The sequence below is a fragment of the Primulina huaijiensis genome, chromosome 17, assembly GCF_012295235.1.
Source record: "Primulina huaijiensis isolate GDHJ02 chromosome 17, ASM1229523v2, whole genome shotgun sequence".
NCBI lineage: Eukaryota > Viridiplantae > Streptophyta > Magnoliopsida > Lamiales > Gesneriaceae > Primulina > Primulina huaijiensis.
This window is the reverse complement of record NC_133322.1, coordinates 2,298,097-2,322,418: the sequence shown is the minus strand read 5'-3', so window position 1 is coordinate 2,322,418 and position 24,322 is coordinate 2,298,097. Positions and strand designations below refer to the sequence as shown.

Below are 24,322 nucleotides of genomic sequence, written 5' to 3'. Positions count from 1 at the left end.
GATATGCAACTATCATCATCTGTGAACAAAAGAATCAACATGTAGAGCAGTTCAAGTAAACTGTAATGTGTTCATTCGAATAATTCAACTGTTAAAGATTAAACTATATAATTTAGAATTGCAACTCCGCCTCAGTAACAGGGCTAAAGAAATGCCAGCTTGAACCATGGAAGGCTCTGAAATAATCATCTGAAAAAGTTTCGATCATAACCTCTTCACTGAAGTTCTTGACAGCCAAGATGTGCTTTCTTGAGTTCGAAGCAGCAAGATTCTTACAAAGCGACATGTGCTGCTCGTAAGAACCAAAACTATTCCCAAGGAGTACAAGACGAACCAATCGATCAATTACCCAATTTACTGCTAAGAGATTCTCATAAAGGTCTGCCTCACAGTGTGGCATGAAGAAAAGAGTAGGTTTTTGGATTTGTCGACGGCCCTGTTCATTGACCGACAGAACAGAGCAACCAAGAGAATTCAAAATCTTTGATTCTATCAAAGAAATAATTGGATCAAAAACTTCTATTTCTCCAATCCAATCAAAATTTCTCTTGATCAAAATTGCGAGACAAAGTTGAAAACGAGGGGGTTCAAATGATTCAATGCTACCAATACCATAAATAACCATCTGCATATTTTCTTCCGAGCCCAGAACCTTAAGAAACTTATTCAACATATCCGGATTCTGCATCTGCTCCAAGAAAGAACTGAAGAAGTCAGAAACCTCAAGCTTCTGAAGATAAATCTGCATTTTCTGCATCAATTTGGATTCCCTCTCAGGATCTTCTTCCATATCTGTTGGAGTCCATGATTGTTCTTTTTTTTGTTGAATCGGGACCCCAGGATGGCTAAAACTTCTATTCTTCTTTCCACGACGTGGCAGAACAACGATCCACTCTTCAGCCGAGCAAGATTTTTCGGAGAGGTGTTTCGCAGTAGCAGCCATTCATTCAGCCACTAGATTCTCCCACAATTCAGAATAGCTGGCATTCAATTTGTGAGCAATTGCTGTCCTCGTAGCTAAAGACATAAACACCAATTTTAATTGCAATCAGAAACATATATCCATTGTTTATTAAACCATTAGCCAGTAAAATCAGAAATACATGTCCACAATTGGAATGTGAACATTATGAATACAAGGTTAAATGCAATGTGATTTCAACTCAACAGCATTTGTTTATAGTTCAATAATTTAATACATATTAGATACTATGAGACAACTTCCTCCATCCATGCAGATTCTAAAATAGTATCTTCAATAGGCCTTAGTGTACCTCGCTAGGGTATCCATTGTTCCTTGCACCTGGGCTCTACATGTGCGTTTAACAACTAATATGGATAAAATTGAGAAGAAGTCATTCAACCAATCAAAACAACTTCCAATCCCTATCTGCTGCCTGAGAATTGCTTTCAGTTCATCCCCAAAAGGAACATTATCCCAAACCAGTTTCTTTAGTTAATTACTCGCACCAATTATATCAAAGAAATTACATTCTTGCAGAAAATTGATAACATAAATGACGAATTCTTCCAGAAAATTCACAACTTACAACCAGAATTTTAGATGATACCAATCCAATCCAAATGTTACAGTCGAATATGGGTCTCAATGCTCAAAAAGCACCAGAAAAAGAGAGTGCAAAGGCCTCCTGTTCAGTTGAATTCAAGAATCCCACCACCCAAATTAAAGCTGTATTCCAAGCCGAATAAGCCAGTCCGAACTCTAGTTTTTCGATTTCCAATTTAATATACCAAAAAAATAAAAAGAAAAAGATCAAAGGTACCTTAAGAACAGGTAACATGTACTCTGACCACCGGAGAATCTCAATGACTCGGCGAGAAGAAGAAAAGCGCTGAGCTCCGACGAGCCTGAAATCGGGCTGGATAATCGAGTTTAATCGGGCCGAGTTGGGTCTAGCGAGTTGAGAGAGGAGAGAGGACGGTTTTTTTTGGGTTCGATTTAGCGGGACGACAATTTTCTCAGCTCAACGGGCGCTTGGCAGAAAACTCGAAATGGGATAGGTTCGGGATATATTTTTGGGTATGGATGTTTAGAGATGAATATTAGCACGTCACTTTTTTTTTTTTTTTTATTTAGAAATGAATTCATTAAAGTACTTTGATTTTACAATATTGTGTAACAACTCACTTCAACCAAAACTTATTATTCTCTAAGTTGAAATTCTTAATGTACAATCAATAAATTCTGGATATTTAAAACCCTCAATTCATCAGAAAATAATAATACAATTCAACGGTTATCTTGAATTGGATTGCTTGAGTTAGTAGGATAGCAAAAGATGATCCTTGAAGATATGATAGATTATGATATATATGTGCTGAGTTGATGAGATTGAAGTATTATGCTTAAGTGCACTCGAAGATCTTGAAACATTGTAGACTTAAAAGATGTAAAATTGTAATCGTTAAGTTAAGATGTGTTTATTCTGTCTTAAGTCTGTATATTTATGTTTGAAAGGCTCCCATGCTTAGATTTTGATTTTCAACGATCATGTGTACTAACTCCCGATATAATGGTCTTATTGCTTTCAATAATCGTACACCATTAAATGTCTCTTAGCTTTTTCCGACTTTAACTCTTGTCGCATTTGAAAAGTTGATTGACTTTGGATACGTTGAGAAACATTATGTCAATTGAGAGTTGGCGTGATACTGTGTCATGAACTCATGATACTTAAATTGAAACAGCTTGAGTTCAACGTATCAATCTCGATTTGCTCATAACTGGTCGTTTGCAGTGTGGTTGAAGTTTAACGGTTATAATGGTGCACTTCATTTAAGACTTGGTCCGGTCAAAAGTTAAATTATCTTTTGCAGTTAGAGTTCTGATGTTTTGCGGCTCGAACTCTTGGTATTTTGTTTGAGCAGCTTGACTTGATCTAGCGGTTGAAACACATGTAAATACAAAAGATAAGCGGCTGGATCTTGAAACAGCTTGATGTTATTTATTTGTCAATCACCGAAACTTAGTCTAAAAAAATATATTCTAACACAAGTTTTTTTTGTCAGGCCCCGAACCTGCGGAAAAATTGTCATCCCTAATTTACATGATAAGATATTTATTTATTTTGGTAAACTAATAATTGAAATGATAAATATTTTATATTATATATATAAACCACAAAAACAATTTTGTCCCAATACTCAATTGTTTTCTGCAATTATTCTTATTTAATTAATTATTATCTAATAATTAATATTGTATTTTAATAACGGTCAAATTCTTAATATCCAAATTCTAAAACAATGCTAAATATATGTGTGAATTCAAATAATATACGATCCCTTGAGAGATTTCAAATATATTACCGATAATTATCTGTTGACAATAAATAGCATGCTGAATAATTTAATACGCCATTTTTAGAATCTGGACTTCTACAATTTATGAATTTTGATAAGATATTTTTTTTTCAATAAAATGAAAAAAAATTATATTCACGGAAAATTAATTTTATTCTATTTTAAAAGATGATTAATCATATGTAAATAATTATTATCAAATAAAACGTGCATTTGTTTGCCAGTTAGGTGAGATCATCTACCTGCAAAATGAGCCAATTTTACAATTCAATCGGATCTTACGTCCTCAGTCTACACCATATGTTTATTTCAGCTGCATCACAAACAATACATGCAGGCATTCCGAGTGTTAGGATCGAGTTATAGTTTAGAAGGAGAATAAGCTCTTTAAATGATTTTGCGATTAAAAGACTTACAATAGTTCGTTTTTGAAATGTTAAAAAATGAACCGAGCCTCGAGAAATTTGGTTTGTGAGATATAATCGAAATAATAGACCTCGTCATATTTTCAGCTTGTCAAATCTCTCAACATGACAGCTCTTGCAACTACACACTTGAGTAAATACTTTAGAAATACAACAAAAGTTTTGTTATCATCAAAAACAAAGATTTAAAAAATAAAAATTCTAGAAATTCATTAATTAAAATCAGATTTAAAAAATAAAAATTCTAGAAATTCATTAATTAAAACCACTTAAAAATTTTCAACTTTTTTTAATACACTGCTATAATTTTGTTATTTTTTTTAATCAATAAACACAGATAACTTACATTATCTACTCGAATGATATTTTATAATAATTATAAAAATCTAAAACCCATAAAAAAAAAACTAGGAGGAAAATTGGGAATACAACTGATTTAACAAATAATTAAATTGCTACAACTTAAAATAATAAAAATTATATAATTGTTCTACTACAATTAAATCATTGAACAAGTTCCAAGTCCTTCAATTTTGCTCTTATCCTACTCGGTGACAAGCATTCTTCAATCGGCTTTCTTTTACTGCTATTAATAATAATATTATTTGTTTGATTTTCCATCGATTTCCCTCTCAATAAATGTGGCCTTAGTTTATTGACATCAGATTGTTGAACTGGTTTGATGAAGAATTCATGTGCTCCTTGCTGCAAACAATTATTTATTCTCGTGGGAACATTTTCAGATGACATTATCACAACTGGGATATCTTTCAATAATCTTGATTCCTGAAAAATAATTAACATTTCCATCATCTGTACGAAAATATATGGCTTTTTCTTTCGAATGATCCATGTTTTTTTTGGGAAAATTACTCTACAGAAATGATAAAAGTGAGATATTTACTTTAATCTTTCTGAGGAGGTCATAGCCTGTTATTCCTGGCATACAGTAGTCTGTAATGATCAAATTCACTTCCATTTCCTGCAATGAAAATGATAATTATTTGACAATTAGATAAAGAATTTTACATCATAAAAAAACAAAAAAAAAACATACATGATGGATATTCCCAGTTGGAGGAAAAGTTGGGTTTGAGTTTGTGTTCTTGTTTATGTCTGCATTCTCATCTTCTAGCAATCCAAGAAACTCGAGCGCCTTCACTCCAGAATCTACTGTGGTAACTGCGTGTAAAAAATATGAAATAAAATTTGAAATTTATATAAAATTAATTAATATTTTATCTATTTTTTTTAAAAAAAAAATCAAATTTTAATATATATATATAAAATGGGAAATGTACCTTGGTAAGAAGAAGTTTTGAGGAGCCTCTCGATTAACTTTCTATCGATTATGCTATCATCGACTGCTAGTACGTGAAACTGAGTCGTCTCGTTGTCTATACCACTACTCATATTCGCCTCTCCGAATCGATCGGTATCGATAATTAACAAACAAAAAAAAAAACTAAAGAAGAACAATAGTGTGGAATTATTAAATTCTTGGGAGATAACGAAGAAGATAACTTGTTGAACATATATACATAGAAAAAATAGTGGGTGGTGGAGACAATATACATATAGGGTTTGAAAGTGTAAGAGATTCTTAGAGATATATCGGACAGTTTGAAAAGATTAAGATCACACAAGATATCATTTAGAATCTGCAAGATTTCATTTATTGATTTTTGAATTCGAGAATAAGCAACGAACTTTCTTGTTTTACCTACTTTTCTTGGATCCAATCTTTAACAAATATTTCTATTATTATTTTAAAATAAAGGTGATCCTTCGGATCTTTCTTTATTTTATTCAATTTTTATGGGATTATATTGGATTTAAATCTTTTGGAAAAAAAAAAAACCAAAAGAAGAAGAGGAGGAAATGGGATCCTTTGGGTTGTTCAAATGCGTGCAAGTTTGGCAATTTGATGTTTTCTTTAATAAAGATATGATATTCCATTATTTTATTGTTTGTATCATACATCGATATATAGAAGTCCGATTTGGTCAACAATCTTTTTTGGTTGGACTCGAAGATCATAAATGATTTTATCGAAGTGAGTAAAATATATATAAATATTTTAAAATAAAAATTATGCATAAAATTTTAATATTTTCTTGTATAAGAGAAGGGATTGTCCTTTCCCGCTTTGATTGGATCTTCTCTAATGTTTGTGTCTTTCTTTATATATACTAGCTCACGTGTAACGTTTGTTGCGTGTATGTTCAGTCGATTTTTATTATACATATAAGTACTCTTGTTAAAGAATTGAAATTAAAGTTGAAAAATTAATTTTTTTCTAATTTTTTAATAGTTTTTTTTTTTACATAAATTGATTTTCTCATGCAGAAAAAAAGGGATAAAAATGGGTATCTTGGATACTTTAGAAATTACATCAAGACAATATTATGAGTCAAGTATTATAGTATAGTATAGTATAGATATGTATCAAATAAAGTAACAATAAAGAAATATTTGAAGTTATTTGGAGGATAAAATTGAAATGCAATATTTGAAGGAGATCGAGAAAAACAAAAATCATTTTCTGCTAAATTTATCTTAAACATTTAATAAATTTTTAGATTTTTAATAGGAAAATATTATTTACAATTCACTTTAACAGTGGAGTGTATACGACAATAAATGTAGTGCAAAAAACAATTCCCCTTTGAATGAAATAAATATTTTATAATTTTTAAAATAATTATAAGAAATAATTTACAAGTTCCTAAATGATATTTTAAATTTCTTTTACAATATATATGACAAAATAGCCTAAACTCATTTTAAAAGGTTTTTACTTGAAAAACGAAACGAGTAGGCTCTAATGACTTCTTATGTTTCGCCCGAGCTTTGAAAGGCTATATATAAAGTGTTAGAAAACCTTTCGAAAAGAGGAAAGTGCGTAAAAATAATAATTTACATAGTCTAAGGAAAAGCCAAGTTTCGCCAAATTATACCATATATAAAAAATCACATTTTAATCAATAAATTAGTTAATAAACTATATTTTTATCGAAGAATATGTCTCTTGTTAGACTGTTTTACGGACCCGTGAGACTGTCTCATGATAGTTTTTGTGTTGAATATGTGAGACCGAGTTTTTGTATTTATCAAATATATAAAATATTTAGAGTACATCTTCTTTAAAATCACTTTGACGTAACATATCTAAAAAAAAGGTTTTTTAAGCCCGATTTTCTGCTTATATTCAGCCACGTACTGTTTGCTCCAACATACTATCTAATTAAGTATTATATTATTATCAAGATTACATATTTTAAAATATCCTAAAATATGCGACAAGTACACCAATCTTGACCATTTATATTCATTTTATTTCTTATTTTTTCTTTATGTTTCTTTTCTTTTTTTAATGGGATTTTCTTTACGTATCTTGATTCGTCATCAACTTTAAATTTTCTTGTGTTTCATATTTTTTTCCTAGTCATGATATTGATTGAGTTGATCTTTATCTAAACCATCCTTATTCTTAATAGGAAAATATATAGGAAACAAAAATACATGTCATATATACCTACATATTTATGTGTGTCTCACGCACGCGCGCATACACACATTACATATATGGCAAAAACTTGTGTGAGACGGTCTCACATGAGACCCACTCTACATATATTATACATATATATTGAGTTGAACTCAATGGTGAAGCCACACTAATTGAAACCTGGGCTAGCCCCATTTCTTTTTAAAAAAACTATATGTAAATTTTGGATTAATTTGATATTAGTTCGGATAGATTAATTTAAAATATTAAAAGATTTTATAATTTAAAATTTTAATCAGGGCATAATCATATTCTTGGCTCCCATATTGGTTGAACTTATTTCGATGAAGATCTGAGGGACAAATAAAGAGGAGAGTAACATGGAGTGAACTTTTTTAATGAAGATTTGATACACATGAAAAGAGGATTTCTTGGTTTTGCCATGAGTGTAGCTCAATGTTTCTCTCTGTTTCCATGTATGAGTTGGTTCCGCATGGAATAGTATTTTATTTCAATAATAATAATAATATTAATATGCCAAACTTATAATATTATCTATTATCATTAATTTTTTTGGTTATATTTAACTTAACGAACTGGGTTTTGGAAAAAAATTTAATTCGAAGTTTTATTTCGGAATAAATTGTTCAAATACAAATTAACTCTAAACTCAAGCCAAGTTACGTGATGCTGATACTAATTTTTTTATATGTAGAAACATAATAAATGCGGGAATATTATATATTCGATAAAGAAGAGAAAAATTAATTAGAAATTTTAAAATGTTAGTAATGTATAATCTTGAATTGCTAAGTGTAGCGATGATAAATATGCGACAAATATTGACACTTTCTAGCATACAAGAGATATTAATGTTAATGTTTTACGGTAGTCCAATTAAACTAGGTTTGTATTTGATGACATGAGAGAATAAATAATTTGAGTTAGTATATGCATATTTAAACTTATTATATTTATGCATTTTTTATTTCAATAATTTGTTTGAGATAATTAAATTATAGTTTAAATGAAAAAACATTTTTTTTAAGCTCAAACCTTATTATTCTCGTTTAAACTTAAAAATGGCAAAAACTTGTGTGAGACAGATCTCTTATTTAAGTCATCCATGAAAAAATATTACTTTTTATGCTAAGAGTATTGCTTTTTATTGTGAATATCGCAGATAAATATTCGTGAGATCGTCTCACAAGAGAACTATTCTTTAAAAATTTTGAAGTTTCGGTCCAACGTTTCGACGTGTTTCACTCTTTTTAGAATTTTGTTCATAATACGTTCGTAAAGATTATCCATAAGTAAATATGTAACTATAAAATTTTGGAGATTTCAACGAATATACGTTCAAATTAATAAGAATTAAAAAGTATTTTATATAACTTTGAGACAGTAATTACCTACCTCGGAAGTTTGCTTGTTTCCCACCCAAAAAAAAAAGTTTATTCCTTCAATAAATAAATTATTATTATTATTATTTTTGAAAAATTAAATTATTATTTTTTATTGATATTACGAATTGAATCAAGGCCAATATTAAGGGCCTGATTAATCAACAAGAAAAATTGCAAATTGTTGTTTCTTAATTAACTAATTTTATTGGTCAAATATCTAAATAACCTTACATTATATTGCGACTAAATAAATTTTTTTAATGAGTATATGGAAAAAAAAATATTGAAATGACTCATGTAATCGGGGTTTGAAAAATACCTTAGTAGGGCATTTTAATGAATTAAATACATTTTGTCTTCGTTTTAGATTAAAAAGTATGTTTTATATGTAACGGTCTCATAGATTTATATCCGTAAGATAAGTAAATCTGATCCATACCTATAATAAAAAAAACACTACACATAAAAAACAATATTTTTTTTACTAAAATCAGCATATATTAATTATTCAAGTGCATGGCTACTTCATGGATCTCCACATCTTGAATTGTATCACTAAATTTTTTTTATTATATTTTTTTCCCATTCTATGCAAGGTACAAAAACAATGGGCACAAAAAATCAACCCTTGACGTTGTCACCACCTCAACTAGTGTACATCTGCTCAATGCGAACCGGATCTCCGGTTATCGCAACTTTTCCGATTCTATAAATACAATAAATCGTTTTCTTTGAATAAAATTCATAGCAGAGTGAGAGCCACCATCAGCCAACAAGGGAGAAAACCTTGTGTTTCATCTTTCTTGCAAGCATTGATCATCATCGAATAATGAACCAACCGTGCCATGTGGCTTGCTGGATTCATCTGGGATTATACCAGTCGATGTGTTGTTGACTTCAAATATCTTCTGTAAAAATTCTGAATATAAAATCTCGAAAACGTTTAGAGTACTGCCTAGGCTCGACGGCAGATATTGAAGTAGCGTCGAACTGGAATGACTTGTACGCATGTTCGAGTTTCTTGCTGATGTCGTAATCTTGTAAAATGTCTATTATACCAAATACTAGGATAACATCATAGTACTCCCCTGTAGGTTCACCAACAGGCTGAGCCTCAGGGTTGTTTCTTCTCACAGTCACTTCTGCCCTTGCTGGCATATTCGAGCCTAAGTTAATCGATGTCAACCTGTCAAAACATGGATATTAACGAAGAAACACAGAATTCAATAATTTTTTTTTTGAAAAACGGGCATCTTGTGTATACCGGTTATGATCGGTGTGAGTGTCTACATCTGATCTAGATTGTTGTGAAGTTCGAACATCGGAAACACTAGCCTCGGTGTTTAATGGCTGCCCTGAATGGGATATTTCTCGAAAGTGAATACCAACCAAAAGACTGTAATCCATGATTCTCTCCAGTTCAAGAAAGTCACAATCTCGATTCACTTGCCTGCAAGTTAAATATTAGTGGTAAGAGATTTTTAAGCATCTAAAAATATATATTTCATAAATTTTGTGTTTTTCTCTTATGAGATACGGATCAAATTTAAACGAGAAGTGACATACTAGGCGAAATCGACATGTTCACCTAACTATAATGGAAGTACCTCCAGAAATCTTGGTACCACGACTTTTGTAATCGAAAAATGAAGTTCAAATCGAGGTCCTTGAGAGTAGTTGTTGGGTCAATGTCCGATTCAGGTTTGTCAGTTAACCGCCCATGGGAAGAGCCCTTCAAGTCGAAACGCCTATGGATAGCATAATCGGTACAGAATAAGTTTCCCATTATGACAAACCGCACCTGTTTATTGAGCGGACAATGAACTTCTATCATAAATGCTTCTGTAGAATGGAAATTCATGATGAAAAATTCCATCTTGAAATTGATATATACCTTCTTTTGTGCAGGTCCAATCATCCTAACACAATGAAGCCCAAAAAATTTGGTCACCAGCGTGTTTTCAAATGCTCGAACGTGTTTGTAATATGCTGGTAGCATTCTTTTAAGCACCTGCTATCGATAAAAGTTGAATAAACGTCACAGAGTACTATATTTCTCACATTGGACATAGAAATTTCTATTATGAATCTACAATCTGATGAATTATATGAATCTTAACCAATCAATACATTTGTTTTTACGAAAAAGTATCATTGGTATAAGAGATTCAAAACTTAAACAAAACTCACTTTTACTTCCGATTTTTTCATTGTTTTGATCATATATCTATCGTCATTTGTCAAGTAAAAGAAGCTTCCACTTTTCCCAGGCGAGGAAAGCTCCCGAAGAGCGTCATTGCCGCATATGGATATCATGTAATCAGCAGGATCCACCTTAAATAACTTTCTAAGTGTCCTGAAGATACAATATCTTGTTTAATCAGATCAAGGACATATTCAAATCTATTTAAACTCAAAATGAAAATGCACACAGATGCACAAGGAACATAAAGCTTATTAAAACATCCTATGAGAGATTGATATTATGTAAAACAATCTAATGTTTGCAATAGTATTAGTACCTCACCTGAAAACTAATGGGCAGTAATCTTTCCATTTGAATTCACAAGATTGGTGCGGTGGGGTGTGCTTAGATCCTTCCGGGGGAAATCTTGTCCATATTTTGTCCTTGGGATCAAAAGCCATAGCTTTTAGATCGAGCGATGTAGCTGGAGCAGGTCTTCCTACTGAATGTCTGAATAAAGGTACATATGAGCCAGAAGCAGAAAGATGAACAAACAGAAATAGCACAATCACATTACACAAATATTCATCAAGTGTAAAATCGATACTTATTGCATTCAAGGCGCAAGTGTAGTGCCTTGCAAGGCAACTAGAATTGGACGCGACAGGTGATTAAATAGAATTGGTTTTTCGAGTTTCTTGTTTTTCCTATCTCTCTGAATTCAATATTAAAGAGCCACATTGTGTATGAAAATGTTAGAAGTATACAAACTCAAAAGAACATTTGTACACAACACATTCCTACAGAAGTTGATACCTTATTCCTAGCTGCAAATTGAGCATGAGCTCATAATTTTTATGACCTTTCGATATAGTGAGTCCCTGTCTTCTAATTGGTTTAATCACGATATGAGGCCTAATACATCTTTGTGAGGAATCTAATTCTTCAGCTCCCGCTCCCAAACCTTCATCTACTTCTGTTCCCGAACCTAAACTTTCACTTGTAACATCACAACTTAAATCAGATTCGGAACCCAAGCCATAATCAACGCCATTGCTCTCCATAGCATCCATAGATGCTCTTTTCGCCCTTGCATCAATCTCTTTATAACTCTTCCACGCCGATTTCTTTTGAAAGGACTCCCCTTCACAAGGCCAATTAACTGTCTTTTGTGAAGGGAATATAGGGATCTTTTCACCAGAACTAATCCTACAATCTTTCAAGTTCACCAAATACATTTCTTGAGGATTCCAATCAAAACCACCACCTACTTGAGCACTAGAAGGATAATAAGTTCCACTCTGTTCCCTTGGATCCTTACTCCACACACCAACATAAAAACTTCCTTCCTCCCAACGGAATGTCCCGTTTCCCCTTGGCAAACCATCCTCCCAACAACCGTCATATCGGTTACCAATGCTCCAAATCATAGTTCCATTGCCGTTCATCTTCCCATTCTTCCAATGCCCAATATACTGATTCCCATTGCTCCATTGATACCTCCCTTTCCCATCAGGCTGCCCTCGCCGCCACTGCCCCTCGTAAAAATCTCCATTAGCGTAATTCCTAACCCCTTTACCGTGCTTCATATTCACCACCCAAGAACCTTTATAACTATCATTTGAGGACCCTGTATAGGTACCTTCACCATCCATGAAACCATTCTTGAATTGTCCCTCATATGTCGCACCCGAGGGCCAGCTAAACTTTCCCTTCCCCATTTTCTTGCCTTTAAGCCAATCACCGACATACATACACCCATCCGCCCACAAGTATTTGCCATGGCCGTTGGGGCAATTATCTGCCCATTGTCCCATATAAATATCTCCATCGGGAAAAACCTTTTCAATATGATGAGACTCACTAGGATTACAAATTTCATCATCATCGTCTACATGGGCCACAGACATTCTTGTAAATATGCTGTTTGCCTTTTTCTTTGCAATCACTTGTGATTTCTTCAACTTTGTCTCCCAAGTCTTCACAATGCCACTCAATTCTTTGTTCATTCTCTTTCAAAATATACACTTTAATCTCTCCCACCTCTCCACATCTTCAAGAACTCATTATTCTAGCAAATTTTGACATTAACCCAGATCAATTTTTCTTTGTGTCAGGGATTTGAGTTCCAAAAACAAATCAACCACCATAATTCCGACGACCCCAAATGGTCAAATAATAAATCGATAACAAAACGCACCACCCAGAATCAAAGACAAACAGACACCTTGTTTACGAATGATGTATTCTCTGGCTCATTTTCTCAAATGGGTATCTTTTCCGTGTGTTTTCAAACACAGTACATACATATATCCATGGGAACAGAGAAAGATGAATGGGAGTATCCACAACAAAAAGAACCCACAATTAAGAATAAAAATTCAAGAACTCTACAATTCTTTTGCTTTGTTCAAAATGGTCACCCTGTCTCTGGTGATTATTTTCCAAAATTAGGCGTCAAAGAATTTAGGAAAAGCGGAGTTATTTGTTNAAAAAAAAAAAAAAAAAAAAAAAAAAAAAAAAAAAAAAAACCAATCACGGCCTAGTTCATTTCTCAAATAAAAAACAAAAAATCAAGAATTCTCTTGTCTCTTTCAGCCTTTTTTCGAACTGTCTTTTTGAATTTTTTAATCCAAAGAAAATTTGGATTGGATGGGAGCCAAGATTCACAAACACATTGTTCCTGGTTTCCGGATTTGGCTCCTAAATCTGCTAACACACCTGACAAATGGAAGGATGAAAGAGACATAGTGGGTGTGATGTGTGTGGCATTATTAGCGCTCAGTGTCAAACCCCATTCTACTAAAACTATATCCCATCTCACTTTTTATCAATTTTTTTTATTCCATTTTATTTTAAATAATTTTGTTTACTAGGTTTATAATATCCAATAAATAAATGTTATTTTCAGCAATAAACACCTAGATGAACATAATTGATGGACAACATATCAGACTATATATATATATATATATATATATGTATATATATATATATATATATATATGTTATTTTTAGCAATAAGCATATAGATGAACACAATTGATGGACAATTTTTATCTATTTAAGTTCTTGTGGCTACACTTTTATGAATAACCCTTTTTCAATTTGAGATTTTTGATATTTTTTAGATTTATTTGTTCATTTGTTTGTCCTATCAAGAAAAATTTTATTTTGTTTCGATTTTAATTTTTCATTAAAATAACGACGAACAAGAAACAACATGTCGATAACACCAATAAGAGTGATGTTTGTGAGCAAACTAATCTCTCCCTTTTTCTTTCTTTCATTTTTAAAAAATCTCTTAGATATGTATATTAAAATGTATTGTGTTTTATTTGCACCTAATTTAATGGTCTTAAAGTGCATTAATTATATTTCAGTTAAGAGTGAATCTCATGTAAGACCGTCTCACGGATCTTAATCTGTGAGACGGGTCAACCCTACCCATATTCACAATAAAAAGTAATACTCTTAGCATAAAAAGTAATACTTTTTCATGGATGACCCAAATAAGAGATCCGTCTGTGAGACCGTCTCACACAAGTTTTTGCCTTCAGGTTAAAGCTTCTAAAGTAGTGATGAGGTTATTGTATATCAACAAATAAAATTATGTTATAACGAAAAATCTATTTGAATATCAAAATATTTAGCCAAACATATTTTGAGTATTTAAAATTCAAATTTTATAAAAAAAAATTGAAGAATTAAAAGTAATTAATTTATAATAAACATTATAATTATTATAATTATAAGACGTGATAACCAACACTATGAAACTTAAGCGGACCCACAAGAAGAAAGTAGACAAAATAAGACTCGAAAAGGCCACCCTCGTCTTTTGAAGGTATCTCATATATTTTTCGTTGTTTATCATGACAATCAATCGAAAAACGACAATCCATCATAAATAATTTGATATTACTATCAAATAGCCAATTAAAAATAGAGTGAGTCTCATATAAGACCGTCTCACAGATCTTAATTTGTGAGACGGGTCAACCCTATCCATATTCAAAATAAAAAGCAACATTCTTAGTATAAAAAGTAATACTTTTTCATGGATGACCCAAATAAGAGATCCGTCTCACAAATACGACCCGTGAGATCGTCTCACACAAGTTTTTGCCTTAAAAATAATTACATCCAACTGCTATTTATATATTGGATTAGTATAGTTGATTTGAGTGAGATATTTGATTTCGAGAAGGATTTAATAGATGAATTTCAAATGATCACCGTAATCACTATTAAAATTGTATCTCCAAACAAAATGGATTTGAAAATTTTCATCCAACCAAACATGTCAAATAATCAAATAATTGTATCATTTCAAATATATCGCTCCATATTAATTAAAATTTGAAATAACTCACATGATTATTCATTATGCTAAATCCTTGATTTAGGGAGTGTGGGCACAAGTAATTTAGAAGACCATAGTGCATATTTGATGTTATNACAACTTAATTTCAATAATAAATTAATTCAAAAATATTTTAAAATTAAAAAAAAAGATTTAAGCATTGTAATGTGCGAGATTGTTTTATGATGAAATAAAAAAAAATCAAAATGTTAATTTTGTCGATTGGATGGTGAGATGGATGATTGTAGCAAATATTTGATATAGAATAAAACATATTGGGAATATATAAATCTTGGAGATTATAAAATTACTCACAATAAATATAAAGAAATTTATTATCGTGGAGTTAATTTAGAATATAATTATTTAACATAATACAGTATTATTATTTATTTATTTGCTGTTATTATTATTATCTTCATTTTGAATATTAATTAATAATTATAGTTACAAGACGTGACAACCAACACTATAAAACTTATACGAACCCACAAAAAGAAACTAGACAAAATGAGTGGTTCGGAAAGGTCACCCTTGTCCTTTGAAGGCATCTCATTTATTGCTATTGCATTTTTTATTTGTCGCTAGTGAAGATAAACACGTTTTATTTTAATTATTATATAGTTTAAAAAATTTGAATTGTATTAATTATATTTTTTTGGTAAAATGGATTTGAGTTACACCGTTATCACTAAATATAATTTTTGATAAAACGGCAAACGTCCAGTCTTACAATTAGTATCAGAGCCAAAGTCATAGGTACGATTCTCATTGATCATGAGAGGTACAATTGTTGATAGTTAGATTGTTGAGTGAAATAATTGTTCATAGTGGATAGATCAATTGAAATGTGATGTTTGAGATGTACAGTTTAAAATATTTGAGTTGCACTATTCAGACTGGCTATAATTTTGTCAAATAGACTTGCTTATATTTTTAAGTTTGATTGGGATGAGTTGAAGTTGCTATTATTATTTTTGAACACATTTGAAGTTATATTTATCATTGTTTAATATAGTAAACAATAGTACAATCAATTGATAGTATGATTTATCGTAAATAATTTAATTCTATAATTAATAACCAACTATAATAATTATAATAATATCATCTAAATCTCAAAAATTCCTATAAGATCGTCTTACGATGTCAATTTTATGCGACATATCTTATATCCGACTCTACTCATAAAAAATATTATTTTTAATATCGTTAAATATTATTTTCGTTCTAAATATAGATCGGGTCGACCCGTTTTAAATATTGAAATAACTCATATGATAATTCATTATATCAATAAACGCTTGAATTAGGGAGTGTCGGCACAAGTTATTTAGAAGAGCAAAGTTGTACTTGCTGTTAATTTTACATATTTACTACACATCCACTATAAATGTTAAAATAGACAGTACAATTTTTAAATAAATTCAGAAATAATTTAAAAATATTATATGACTTTCCATGCGGATAATTGTATTACAAAATAAATGAATTTCCTTCTTTGGATTATAACAAGGCAATGCTTACCGATAAAAAAAAACGATCATGCTATATTAATTTACAAAAACTTATATAAGATATCTCACGTATCAGTTTTGTGAGACAAATATTTTATCTGATCTAATCTATGGGAGAAAATTATTTTTTATATTAAAAATATTACTTTTCACTTCAAATATAGATCGAATCGACTCGTCTCAAATCAAAACAAGGCAACCAAAGAAAACCTTAGAGGTCAAATCACAATATTCAATACCTAAAATGCAAGAAAGTAAAATGTTAACTAAAGCGGTAAAGCTAAAAGCTTCGTCTCAGTGAATTAACTTTGTTCTTTAGCTTTCGATATTACTTTATTTTATTTTATTGAAGGGGATTCACTTTATTTTTCAGTTAGTTTTTAAAATTCATTATTTAATTTCACGTGTATTTTTCGGATTGACGTGGGAGATTTTCCGGAAATTTACAAGACTATACACCATTAGGAGTGTTGTTGATTATTTTTATAATTCAAAACATATATAAAAATTATTATCAACAAAATTTATTTTACTTTAAAATTACCAAGTAAACTTGTGGTTTTTTAAGTAATATTTAATGTACAATTTTTGGCGGTTTTGTACGGTTATACAGTTATTTTTCTAAATCAATTAATGAATAATTATTATAATTTTTTTAAATGAAAATACATAATAGATAAGAAAATAAATAAAATGTGCTAAAATTGAAAGGCTGGAAAATACATAATTTTTTTTTTACCTATTTATTATTTTCGAAGGTATAAAGACAAAAAGTGAAAAAAGCACATTGTTATTTACTCTCTTAAATAGAAGTGAGGACAAAATAATATTTTGTTCATTTTCGGAAGCAAACACATGCTTTCCTTTCTTTTCCTATTTTCTTTTTGTTTAAAAAGTTTGGTTTTATTTATTTTCCGACTGTCTTAAATGAGATGTCGTCCTAAATTACATTAATGATTGGATTTTTTTTAAAAAAAATAAATAAATAACGTACAATAATTGTCTTAAAAAACAATCAGAAAATGTTTGAGATTGAATTAAAATAAAGGGTAATGGGCCAACGTATGATGTAGTTATATTACCCAATATTTATAAAATATAAATAAAAAAATAAAATAAAATGTTATAAAGTTTTATATATTCAATATGATTTACACATTTCCAACATTAGATTCATACACATGCATATTTTTTTCTCTCCCTCTTTTTCCCTTTTGAAATTACGCTTATTATAGTTAAAAGTCAAATATCTTAAAATGGAAAACATAAGTTTATCCTTTTTCTCAAAATTTCACAGAATATATATTTTTATAGAATGATTTCAAACATAATTTTCCCCGAATTTCTTCTGCCAGTCTGAATCAAAAACGTCGAAGACAGAAAAATAAAATGTTGGGTCACAAATTCTCACAAAAGATTGACCCATATATAATGTGTGATATCCGAGATCGTCGTTCTTAGATTGACAGTGCACTAGAAATTTTCCAGAATTCGGGGGAGTTGATTGGCAACATTAACCGTATGTTTAGACTGGAGGTGGATTCTTCAAGTCAAAATTTAAAAGACACACATAATCCGAATATACATGAAATAGATAATTAGGCATATTTTATAATTAAAATTTGAGGTTTGAATTATTAGTAAAATTCATGCAATCGATTACTTGCTAATCCATGTAAAAAGGAAGAAATTTGTTAATCCATAACTGATGATATGATTGATATCACCTAGTGGAAAATCTTGGATGAATCTGACCAAATGGAATTCGTTAGTTTTTAGGTATTTAAATTTTATTTAGCTTGGAGTTGTTTTGGCTGTTTTTTTGGTGTTACAATTTTTATGTGCTAATGATATTAATAATTAAACGACCTGATCCTACTAATTAATAATATATAAATAACAAGGGTAAAAATTTGTGTGAGACGGTTAATTAATAATATATAAATAACAAGGGTAAAAAATTGTGTGAGACGGTCTCACGGATCGTATTTTGTGAGACATATCTTTATTTGGGTCATCTATGAAAAATATTACTTTTTATGCTAAAAGTATTACTTTTTATTATGAATATCGGTAGGATTGACCAGTCTTACAGATAAAGATTCGTGAGACCGTCTCACAAAAGACCTACTCAATAACAAGAAGCATATAGGACAAACTCCAAGATTTATTTTCTTCATCAAGGCATCGAATCAAATTAGAAATTATTTCTCTTATTTGTGTGTCATGAAACATGATCATATCATCTAATTTTTGCCAAGAGAAAATTTCTTTTACATTGTCACAAGCTTTACCCACTCGAACGTTGTTTTATTTAATATATTTATTTAAAACATAAAACAACACAATCAAATGATTTGTCCCTTCCTCTTCTAGCTTTGGGTTTCTTAATTATCAGCACTTGCTGATTCTTCATGAATCCATTGTCCATTGTTTGGATTAGGATCAATAGGTATCTGCAAATTATATTCTAAACAAATCAATTACAAAGCTAATAAATTATGAAAGCGTCTCACAAAATTATTAAATAAATAGCTTCTTCATATATTTTTTAGGCTAAAATTTATAATCTTGGATTTGATTTCTGAAATCAATTACTGACCTGCATAGAGTACATTTGCTCTAGATCAAGAGCATGCAAGCTTCCATTGTAGTTGATGATCCCTACTTCTGGCTGTAAAGCAGAAGAGTTTTGAACCATGAAATCCCCATTTCGAAATTCGAATGTATCTTCATGAGCAGCGTTCCTTTGGTACTGCGATATCGAGCCATTGAAACCAAGTCGATCCCCAAGTGCGGCTTGATCACCATACGAAAAACGTTCACCGGACGACATATATGGGTTATCCATGCCTAAACTTAACCCCAGGTGCCAAATGTTAGGGGCTCCAGCATTATAATTTTCAACATGACCATATGCATTGTAATAACCATTAGCAATATCTTGAGGTTGAATTTGGGGACGGTATCCTTCCGCGTCCGAGCTAGTATTACTATTATCCCCGACAGATGAGTTAACGTTGAGATCATCTAGAGTACTACTCTTTTCTCGATTTTCTTGGATATTTTGATGGTCTTGAGGGTTGATGACAAGGATAGGCATGGAACCGAATTTTCTTGTTTTAGTTCGAGGAGCCCTCGCCTCTGTTGGGGATGAAGTCCCAGAGCTTCCTGTCTTGAATTTTCTCTCATTCGGTGGTTGCCACGTTCCGCCGCGGCATTTCTGTAGAGATTATATATATGTAAAATGGTTGTCATCTTCAACTTTATAAAGAACATTATGTTTAGAGAATGTACGTAGTTTACAAACCTGAAGGTGACTCGCCACTTGCATCCTTGTAAGCCCAGGCACGTTCATCAGGTCAAGGATCTCTTTAGGGTAACATCCTATTTGCAATATTTTAGGCATATATAAAGAAATTTGACATATTTGGTTATATCATTATCTTTTCTATCAATTTTAATTAACGTATATAAAAAGTAAGAATTGATGCAGAAAAAAACATTAACCCTAGAGGACACATATGATCAAGAGAGGCATACTTCCTTCACCAAGTTCTATGACGGCATCCACAAATTTGCTATGTAGTTCTTCGGTCCATTCAGTCCAAATCTTCCTTTTCATGAAACCAAGATTGGGATCATCTTCTATATCACTATCTTCATCTTGGTTTCCTTTTCTTTCACCTGATTCGGCTGCATTTCCATTCGAATTATATTTCCCTCTGTCGTTTTCGAAAGTCGTGTAAACTCCTGAAGGGTGACCTTCTTCTCCAAATCCATTGTTACAAACCATGTACCTTTTGTTTGCTTTGAGTTTGCTGATCTTCTCCCTTAGGACATGTTGCCACATGTACTTCACTGTCTCCATTGTTATTGGCTTAGTAACACAAAGAAATGCTCCCTCTTCCAAACCCTTGGTTGCCGTAGCGACATCCTCGTTATCTAGCATCACTTCATCGAATAAAAGGGCAAATAACAAGTCTAACCATTATAGCAAACACGCATACACAAATTTATAAGTTTTAATGGAAGAATCCAAGTGCATAAATTATCAAATTTTCGATTTGCAGTGGTAGAAAAATAGATGTAAAATTAATTATAGAACTTACACATGACGAACAAATCCATTTTAACGGCTTCTTGGAGGAGATTGAAGCCATAAAAGTCGGGAGAGTTGATATTTGCTATTACGATATCAAACGTAGCCTTTCCTTTTGATAACATTGATAGAGCTGTTGAGGCGAGTTTCACTGTAGTAACTGAAATCAGTCGATAAAACCATGTGAGAGAGCAAATATATCCATGTATATCAAACTTCATGCTTAAAATATTTTTCCAATTCATGTGAACTTCATAAAATTATTTTCTTAATTTCAATCAAAATTCCATTTTGGCTTCACCTAATATTCCACACTTTCCCTTCCATTTGTTTCAATCCTCCTAACCAAAACTTATTTTCGCAACTTAATTTCGACTTTGATGTGGATCTAGAAATATCAAAACGTCTCATATATGTTTTTTTCCGTTATTTTGCATGCCCGATACGTGCATGTTAGATGATAAATATATGTTTGCGGGTTTAAATTATGTTGTTAAGATTGACACTTGTACCTAACTCAACCCAAAAGCTAGTTTGAAGGAGGATGATTGTCCAAGTCCATATATGCAACTCCTAGATATTTTATCCAACCGATGTGGGACAACTAACACATCTCCTCACGCTNTAACAGAAACTCCATTGAAACACTATTGTCTCCAAATTTTCACTTTTTTTCCTCAAAATTCCCCAAAATCAAGCTAAGACTTTGACATTTACACGCTAAAAAGTAAAAGAATTTAACAATTTCCAAATAAAAGCCAAAATATATACAAATGTGGCGATGCACTTACCCATTCAAGTGTGTCAGATAAGAGGGAGAAAAAGACAGCCCTACGGTAAGAAGCGGAGTTCCAACTTCTGAACCTTGACTACTGAAATTGAATGGAACGGATTAATTTAGGGTTTAGAATTGAAAAGTAACAGGGACTGGGTACTGATTTGGCTGGTGGAGCAGATGGGGACGGATTGGTTTTTCTTAAGAATTTGTTCCCTCGGACCGGTTCAAGAAAAGAAAAATCGGGTAATTTTTCATAAAAAATATTTCATTTTAATTTTGTGAATAACAATCATTGAACCGAACTTCTTTTTTTATTCATGAAAGAAACTCTACTTGCACCTCCCCTTCCAATTTTTCCTACAAACTCTGTCACAACTTCCCCTTAATTTCTATGTTTTATTGATCAAAACATACCGATCTCGAACTCGAAATCTTTGTTTTTCTAGGACGACACTTTTTATTAATTTTTTTGATTACACAGAGTTGTAGTCGTCATCATACCATTATTAATATACGATCAGTCTTATATATTCAACATATACGGTATACCCAATTCAAACAATTGAGATATTTTTAGCTTTCTATCTTCGACTTAATCAATTATAATAATATAACTATGTTCTGATGATTGATTTTATTTTTTATTGTCAAAATCATGTAATTAATTGACTAATTTCATTTTTATTTTTTTAGTTCAGTGACTAGCTTGTTCAATTTGATCCATTAAGTTTTTAAAGTTTAGTTTTAATCAACCATAAATTATCTTTTTAATTTTAGGATATTTTGGTCATCGGAAAATACGGACGTATCATTGAAAATTCCAACAAATCAAAATATATATGAATATTAAAATTTTGTGTATTAAACCGAATTTTAATAACTTCATAAACCAAAACTCTAAATCACACAAAGTTAGTTAATGGATAAAGAAATCATTTACCAATAATTAAATGACCTCCCAATACTAATTAATAAAAAGAGATAGAAATATAAATACAAATAACTAGAAGCTGCATATAAGGCAAACTCGATCCGATTTTTATTCTCTCTAAATAAAATGCACCAGATTAAATTAGAAACTATTATTTATTGCTGTTATTATCATGAAACATCATATCATGTAATTTTGGCCAAGATGAAATTTCTGACATTGACACAAAGCTTTAATTTAGCTAGTCGAATATTACTTTATTTAATGTATATTTAAAAACATAATATGATTGTCTCTTCCTCTTTCTAGCGTTGGGTTTCTTTAGTAGAGTTGCTCTAGATCAAGAGCATGCAAGCTTCCATTGTAGTTGATGATCCCTAGTTCTTGTTGTACAGCAGGAGTGTTTTGAACCATGAAATCCCCGTTTCAAAACTCGAATGTATCTTCATGAGCAAGGTTCCTTTGGTGTGGTATCGAGCCGTTGAAGCCAACTCCATGCCCAAGCGCAACTTGATCACCATACGGAAAACGTTCACGGGACGTATATGGGCTATCCATGGCTAAACTTAACCCTAGCTGCCACATGTTGATGGCTCCAGCATTATTTTCAACATGACCATATGCATTGTTATAATCATTAATACCAATATCTTGAGGTTGAATCTGGGGTTGGTATCCTTCGGCATCCGAGCTAGTAGAATTATTACTCCCAGAAGATGAGTTCATGTTGAGATCCTCATCTAGAGTACTCTTTTCTTGATTTTCTTTGATGTTTTGAAGGTTGAAGCCTATGATAGGCATGGAACCAAACCTTCTTATTTTAGTTCGAGGCACCCTCGCCTCTGGTGGGGATGAAGTCCCAGTGATTCCTGTCTTGTATTTTCTATCATGTGGTGATAACCACGTTCCGCCACGGCATTTCTGTAGAGATTATATATATGTAAAATGGTTGCCATCTTCAAATTTATGATATAAAAGAACATTATGTTTAGAGAATGTAGAAAACAAACCTGAAGATGACTCGCCACTTGCATTCTTGTGAGCCCAGGTACGTTCATCAGGTCAAGGATCTCTTTAGGGTAACATCCTGTTTTAGGAACATATGAATAGAAATCTAACGTATTTCCAAAGCAAGAATTGATGTAATGAAGAAAAAACATTAACCCTAGAGGACATATATATTATAACCAAGAGAGATATACTTCCTTCACCAAGTTGGATGACCGCATCCACAAATTTTTCATGTAGTTCTTCGGTCCATTCAGTCCAAACCTTCCTTTTCATGAAACCGAGATTGGGATCGTCTTCTACTTCACCATCTTCCTCTTGGTTTCCAGTTCTCTCACCTCCTGTATTTCCTTCCGAAGTATATTTTTCTCCGTCGTTTTCGAAAGTCATGTAAACTCTTGAAGGATTACCTTCTTCTCCAAATCCATTGTTGTAAACCGCCATTCGTCCATACCCTTTGTTTGCCTTGAGCTTGCAGATCCTCTCCCTTAGGACATGTTGCCACAAGTACTTCACTGTCTCCATTGTTATTGGCTTAGAAACACAAAGAAATGCTCCCTCTTCCAAACCCTTGGTCGCGGTCGCGGCACCCTCGTTATCTAGCATCACTTCATGATCGAACGAAATGGGAAATAAACAAGTCTTACAATTGTAACAAACACACATATGACAAAAACAGAAAGTTTGAATATATAAATGTAAAGTTTTCACAGAAGATTAATCCAAGTGCATGAATTAACGAATTTTCGACTCGCAGTAGCAGAAAATA

General features: G+C 31.6%; 4 protein-coding genes and 1 long non-coding RNA gene across 7 annotated transcripts; 1 reads left to right on the top strand and 4 right to left on the bottom strand.

Annotated features, from left to right (window-relative positions):
- Positions 1-50: 50 nt before the first annotated feature.
- Positions 51-2,027, bottom strand: LOC140963634 (protein SENSITIVITY TO RED LIGHT REDUCED 1-like). The gene is made up of 2 exons (XM_073423027.1): positions 1,785-2,027; positions 51-1,017 (listed from the first exon to the last, which is right to left on the bottom strand). Exon 2 carries the CDS (start codon positions 941-943, stop codon positions 113-115), a length of 831 nt encoding a protein of 276 aa, XP_073279128.1. The 5' UTR covers positions 944-1,017; positions 1,785-2,027; the 3' UTR covers positions 51-112.
- On the top strand, positions 1,016-1,779 carry LOC140963636 (uncharacterized). The gene is made up of 2 exons (XR_012172718.1): positions 1,016-1,140; positions 1,429-1,779. It is a non-coding gene; the product is annotated as an uncharacterized lncRNA (long non-coding RNA).
- Positions 2,028-4,138: 2,111 nt separating the features above from the next.
- On the bottom strand, positions 4,139-5,438 carry LOC140963635 (two-component response regulator ORR3-like). The gene is made up of 4 exons (XM_073423028.1): positions 5,051-5,438; positions 4,807-4,931; positions 4,654-4,731; positions 4,139-4,535 (listed from the first exon to the last, which is right to left on the bottom strand). Exons 1-4 carry the CDS (start codon positions 5,160-5,162, stop codon positions 4,254-4,256), a joined length of 597 nt encoding a protein of 198 aa, XP_073279129.1. The 5' UTR covers positions 5,163-5,438; the 3' UTR covers positions 4,139-4,253.
- A 3,753-nt stretch (positions 5,439-9,191) lies between these two features.
- On the bottom strand, positions 9,192-13,365 carry LOC140963541 (phosphatidylinositol 4-phosphate 5-kinase 6-like). Of its 3 annotated transcripts, none has more exons than XM_073422906.1 (7): positions 11,668-13,365; positions 11,194-11,361; positions 10,857-11,022; positions 10,561-10,680; positions 10,274-10,467; positions 9,931-10,116; positions 9,193-9,852 (listed from the first exon to the last, which is right to left on the bottom strand). In XM_073422906.1, exons 1-7 carry the CDS (start codon positions 12,858-12,860, stop codon positions 9,564-9,566), a joined length of 2,316 nt encoding a protein of 771 aa, XP_073279007.1. In that variant the 5' UTR covers positions 12,861-13,365; the 3' UTR covers positions 9,193-9,563. The 3 variants fall into 3 exon arrangements, with proteins under 3 accessions (XP_073279006.1, XP_073279007.1, XP_073279008.1); XM_073422907.1 differs by having other exon boundaries at positions 9,194-9,852; positions 10,561-10,677; XM_073422905.1 differs by having other exon boundaries at positions 9,192-9,852; positions 10,274-10,677.
- Positions 13,366-19,095: 5,730 nt separating this feature from the next.
- Positions 19,096-20,623, bottom strand: LOC140962729 (uncharacterized). Its single transcript, XM_073421691.1, has 4 exons — positions 20,278-20,623; positions 20,045-20,121; positions 19,337-19,957; positions 19,096-19,190 (listed from the first exon to the last, which is right to left on the bottom strand). The coding sequence occupies exons 1-4, from the start codon at positions 20,603-20,605 to the stop codon at positions 19,122-19,124; spliced, it is 1,095 nt and encodes a 364-aa protein (XP_073277792.1). The 5' UTR covers positions 20,606-20,623; the 3' UTR covers positions 19,096-19,121.
- Positions 20,624-24,322: the final 3,699 nt, after the last annotated feature.

Excerpts from the sequence above, each read along its gene's own strand:
- LOC140963634 (XM_073423027.1), bottom strand. The coding sequence starts at position 943 with ATGGCTGCTACTGCGAAACACCTCTCCGAAAAATCTTGCTCGGCTGAA.
- LOC140963541 (XM_073422905.1), bottom strand. The coding sequence starts at position 12,860 with ATGAACAAAGAATTGAGTGGCATTGTGAAGACTTGGGAGACAAAGTTG. Across the intron at positions 11,023-11,193 it reads TACTGCCCATTAGTTTTCAG|GACACTTAGAAAGTTATTTA; the intron begins GTGAGGTACTAA and ends TTGTATCTTCAG. Across the intron at positions 9,853-9,930 it reads ACTCACACCGATCATAACCG|GTTGACATCGATTAACTTAG; the intron begins GTATACACAAGA and ends ATGTTTTGACAG.
- LOC140962729 (XM_073421691.1), bottom strand. The coding sequence starts at position 20,605 with ATGGAGACAGTGAAGTACATGTGGCAACATGTCCTAAGGGAGAAGATC. Across the intron at positions 20,122-20,277 it reads CATAGAACTTGGTGAAGGAA|GATGTTACCCTAAAGAGATC; the intron begins GTATGCCTCTCT and ends TATTGCAAATAG. Across the intron at positions 19,958-20,044 it reads AAGTGGCGAGTCACCTTCAG|AAATGCCGCGGCGGAACGTG; the intron begins GTTTGTAAACTA and ends TAATCTCTACAG.
- LOC140963635 (XM_073423028.1), bottom strand. The coding sequence starts at position 5,162 with ATGAGTAGTGGTATAGACAACGAGACGACTCAGTTTCACGTACTAGCA. Across the intron at positions 4,732-4,806 it reads CAACTGGGAATATCCATCAT|GAAATGGAAGTGAATTTGAT; the intron begins GTATGTTTTTTT and ends TTTTCATTGCAG. Across the intron at positions 4,536-4,653 it reads ACCTCCTCAGAAAGATTAAA|GAATCAAGATTATTGAAAGA; the intron begins GTAAATATCTCA and ends ATTATTTTTCAG.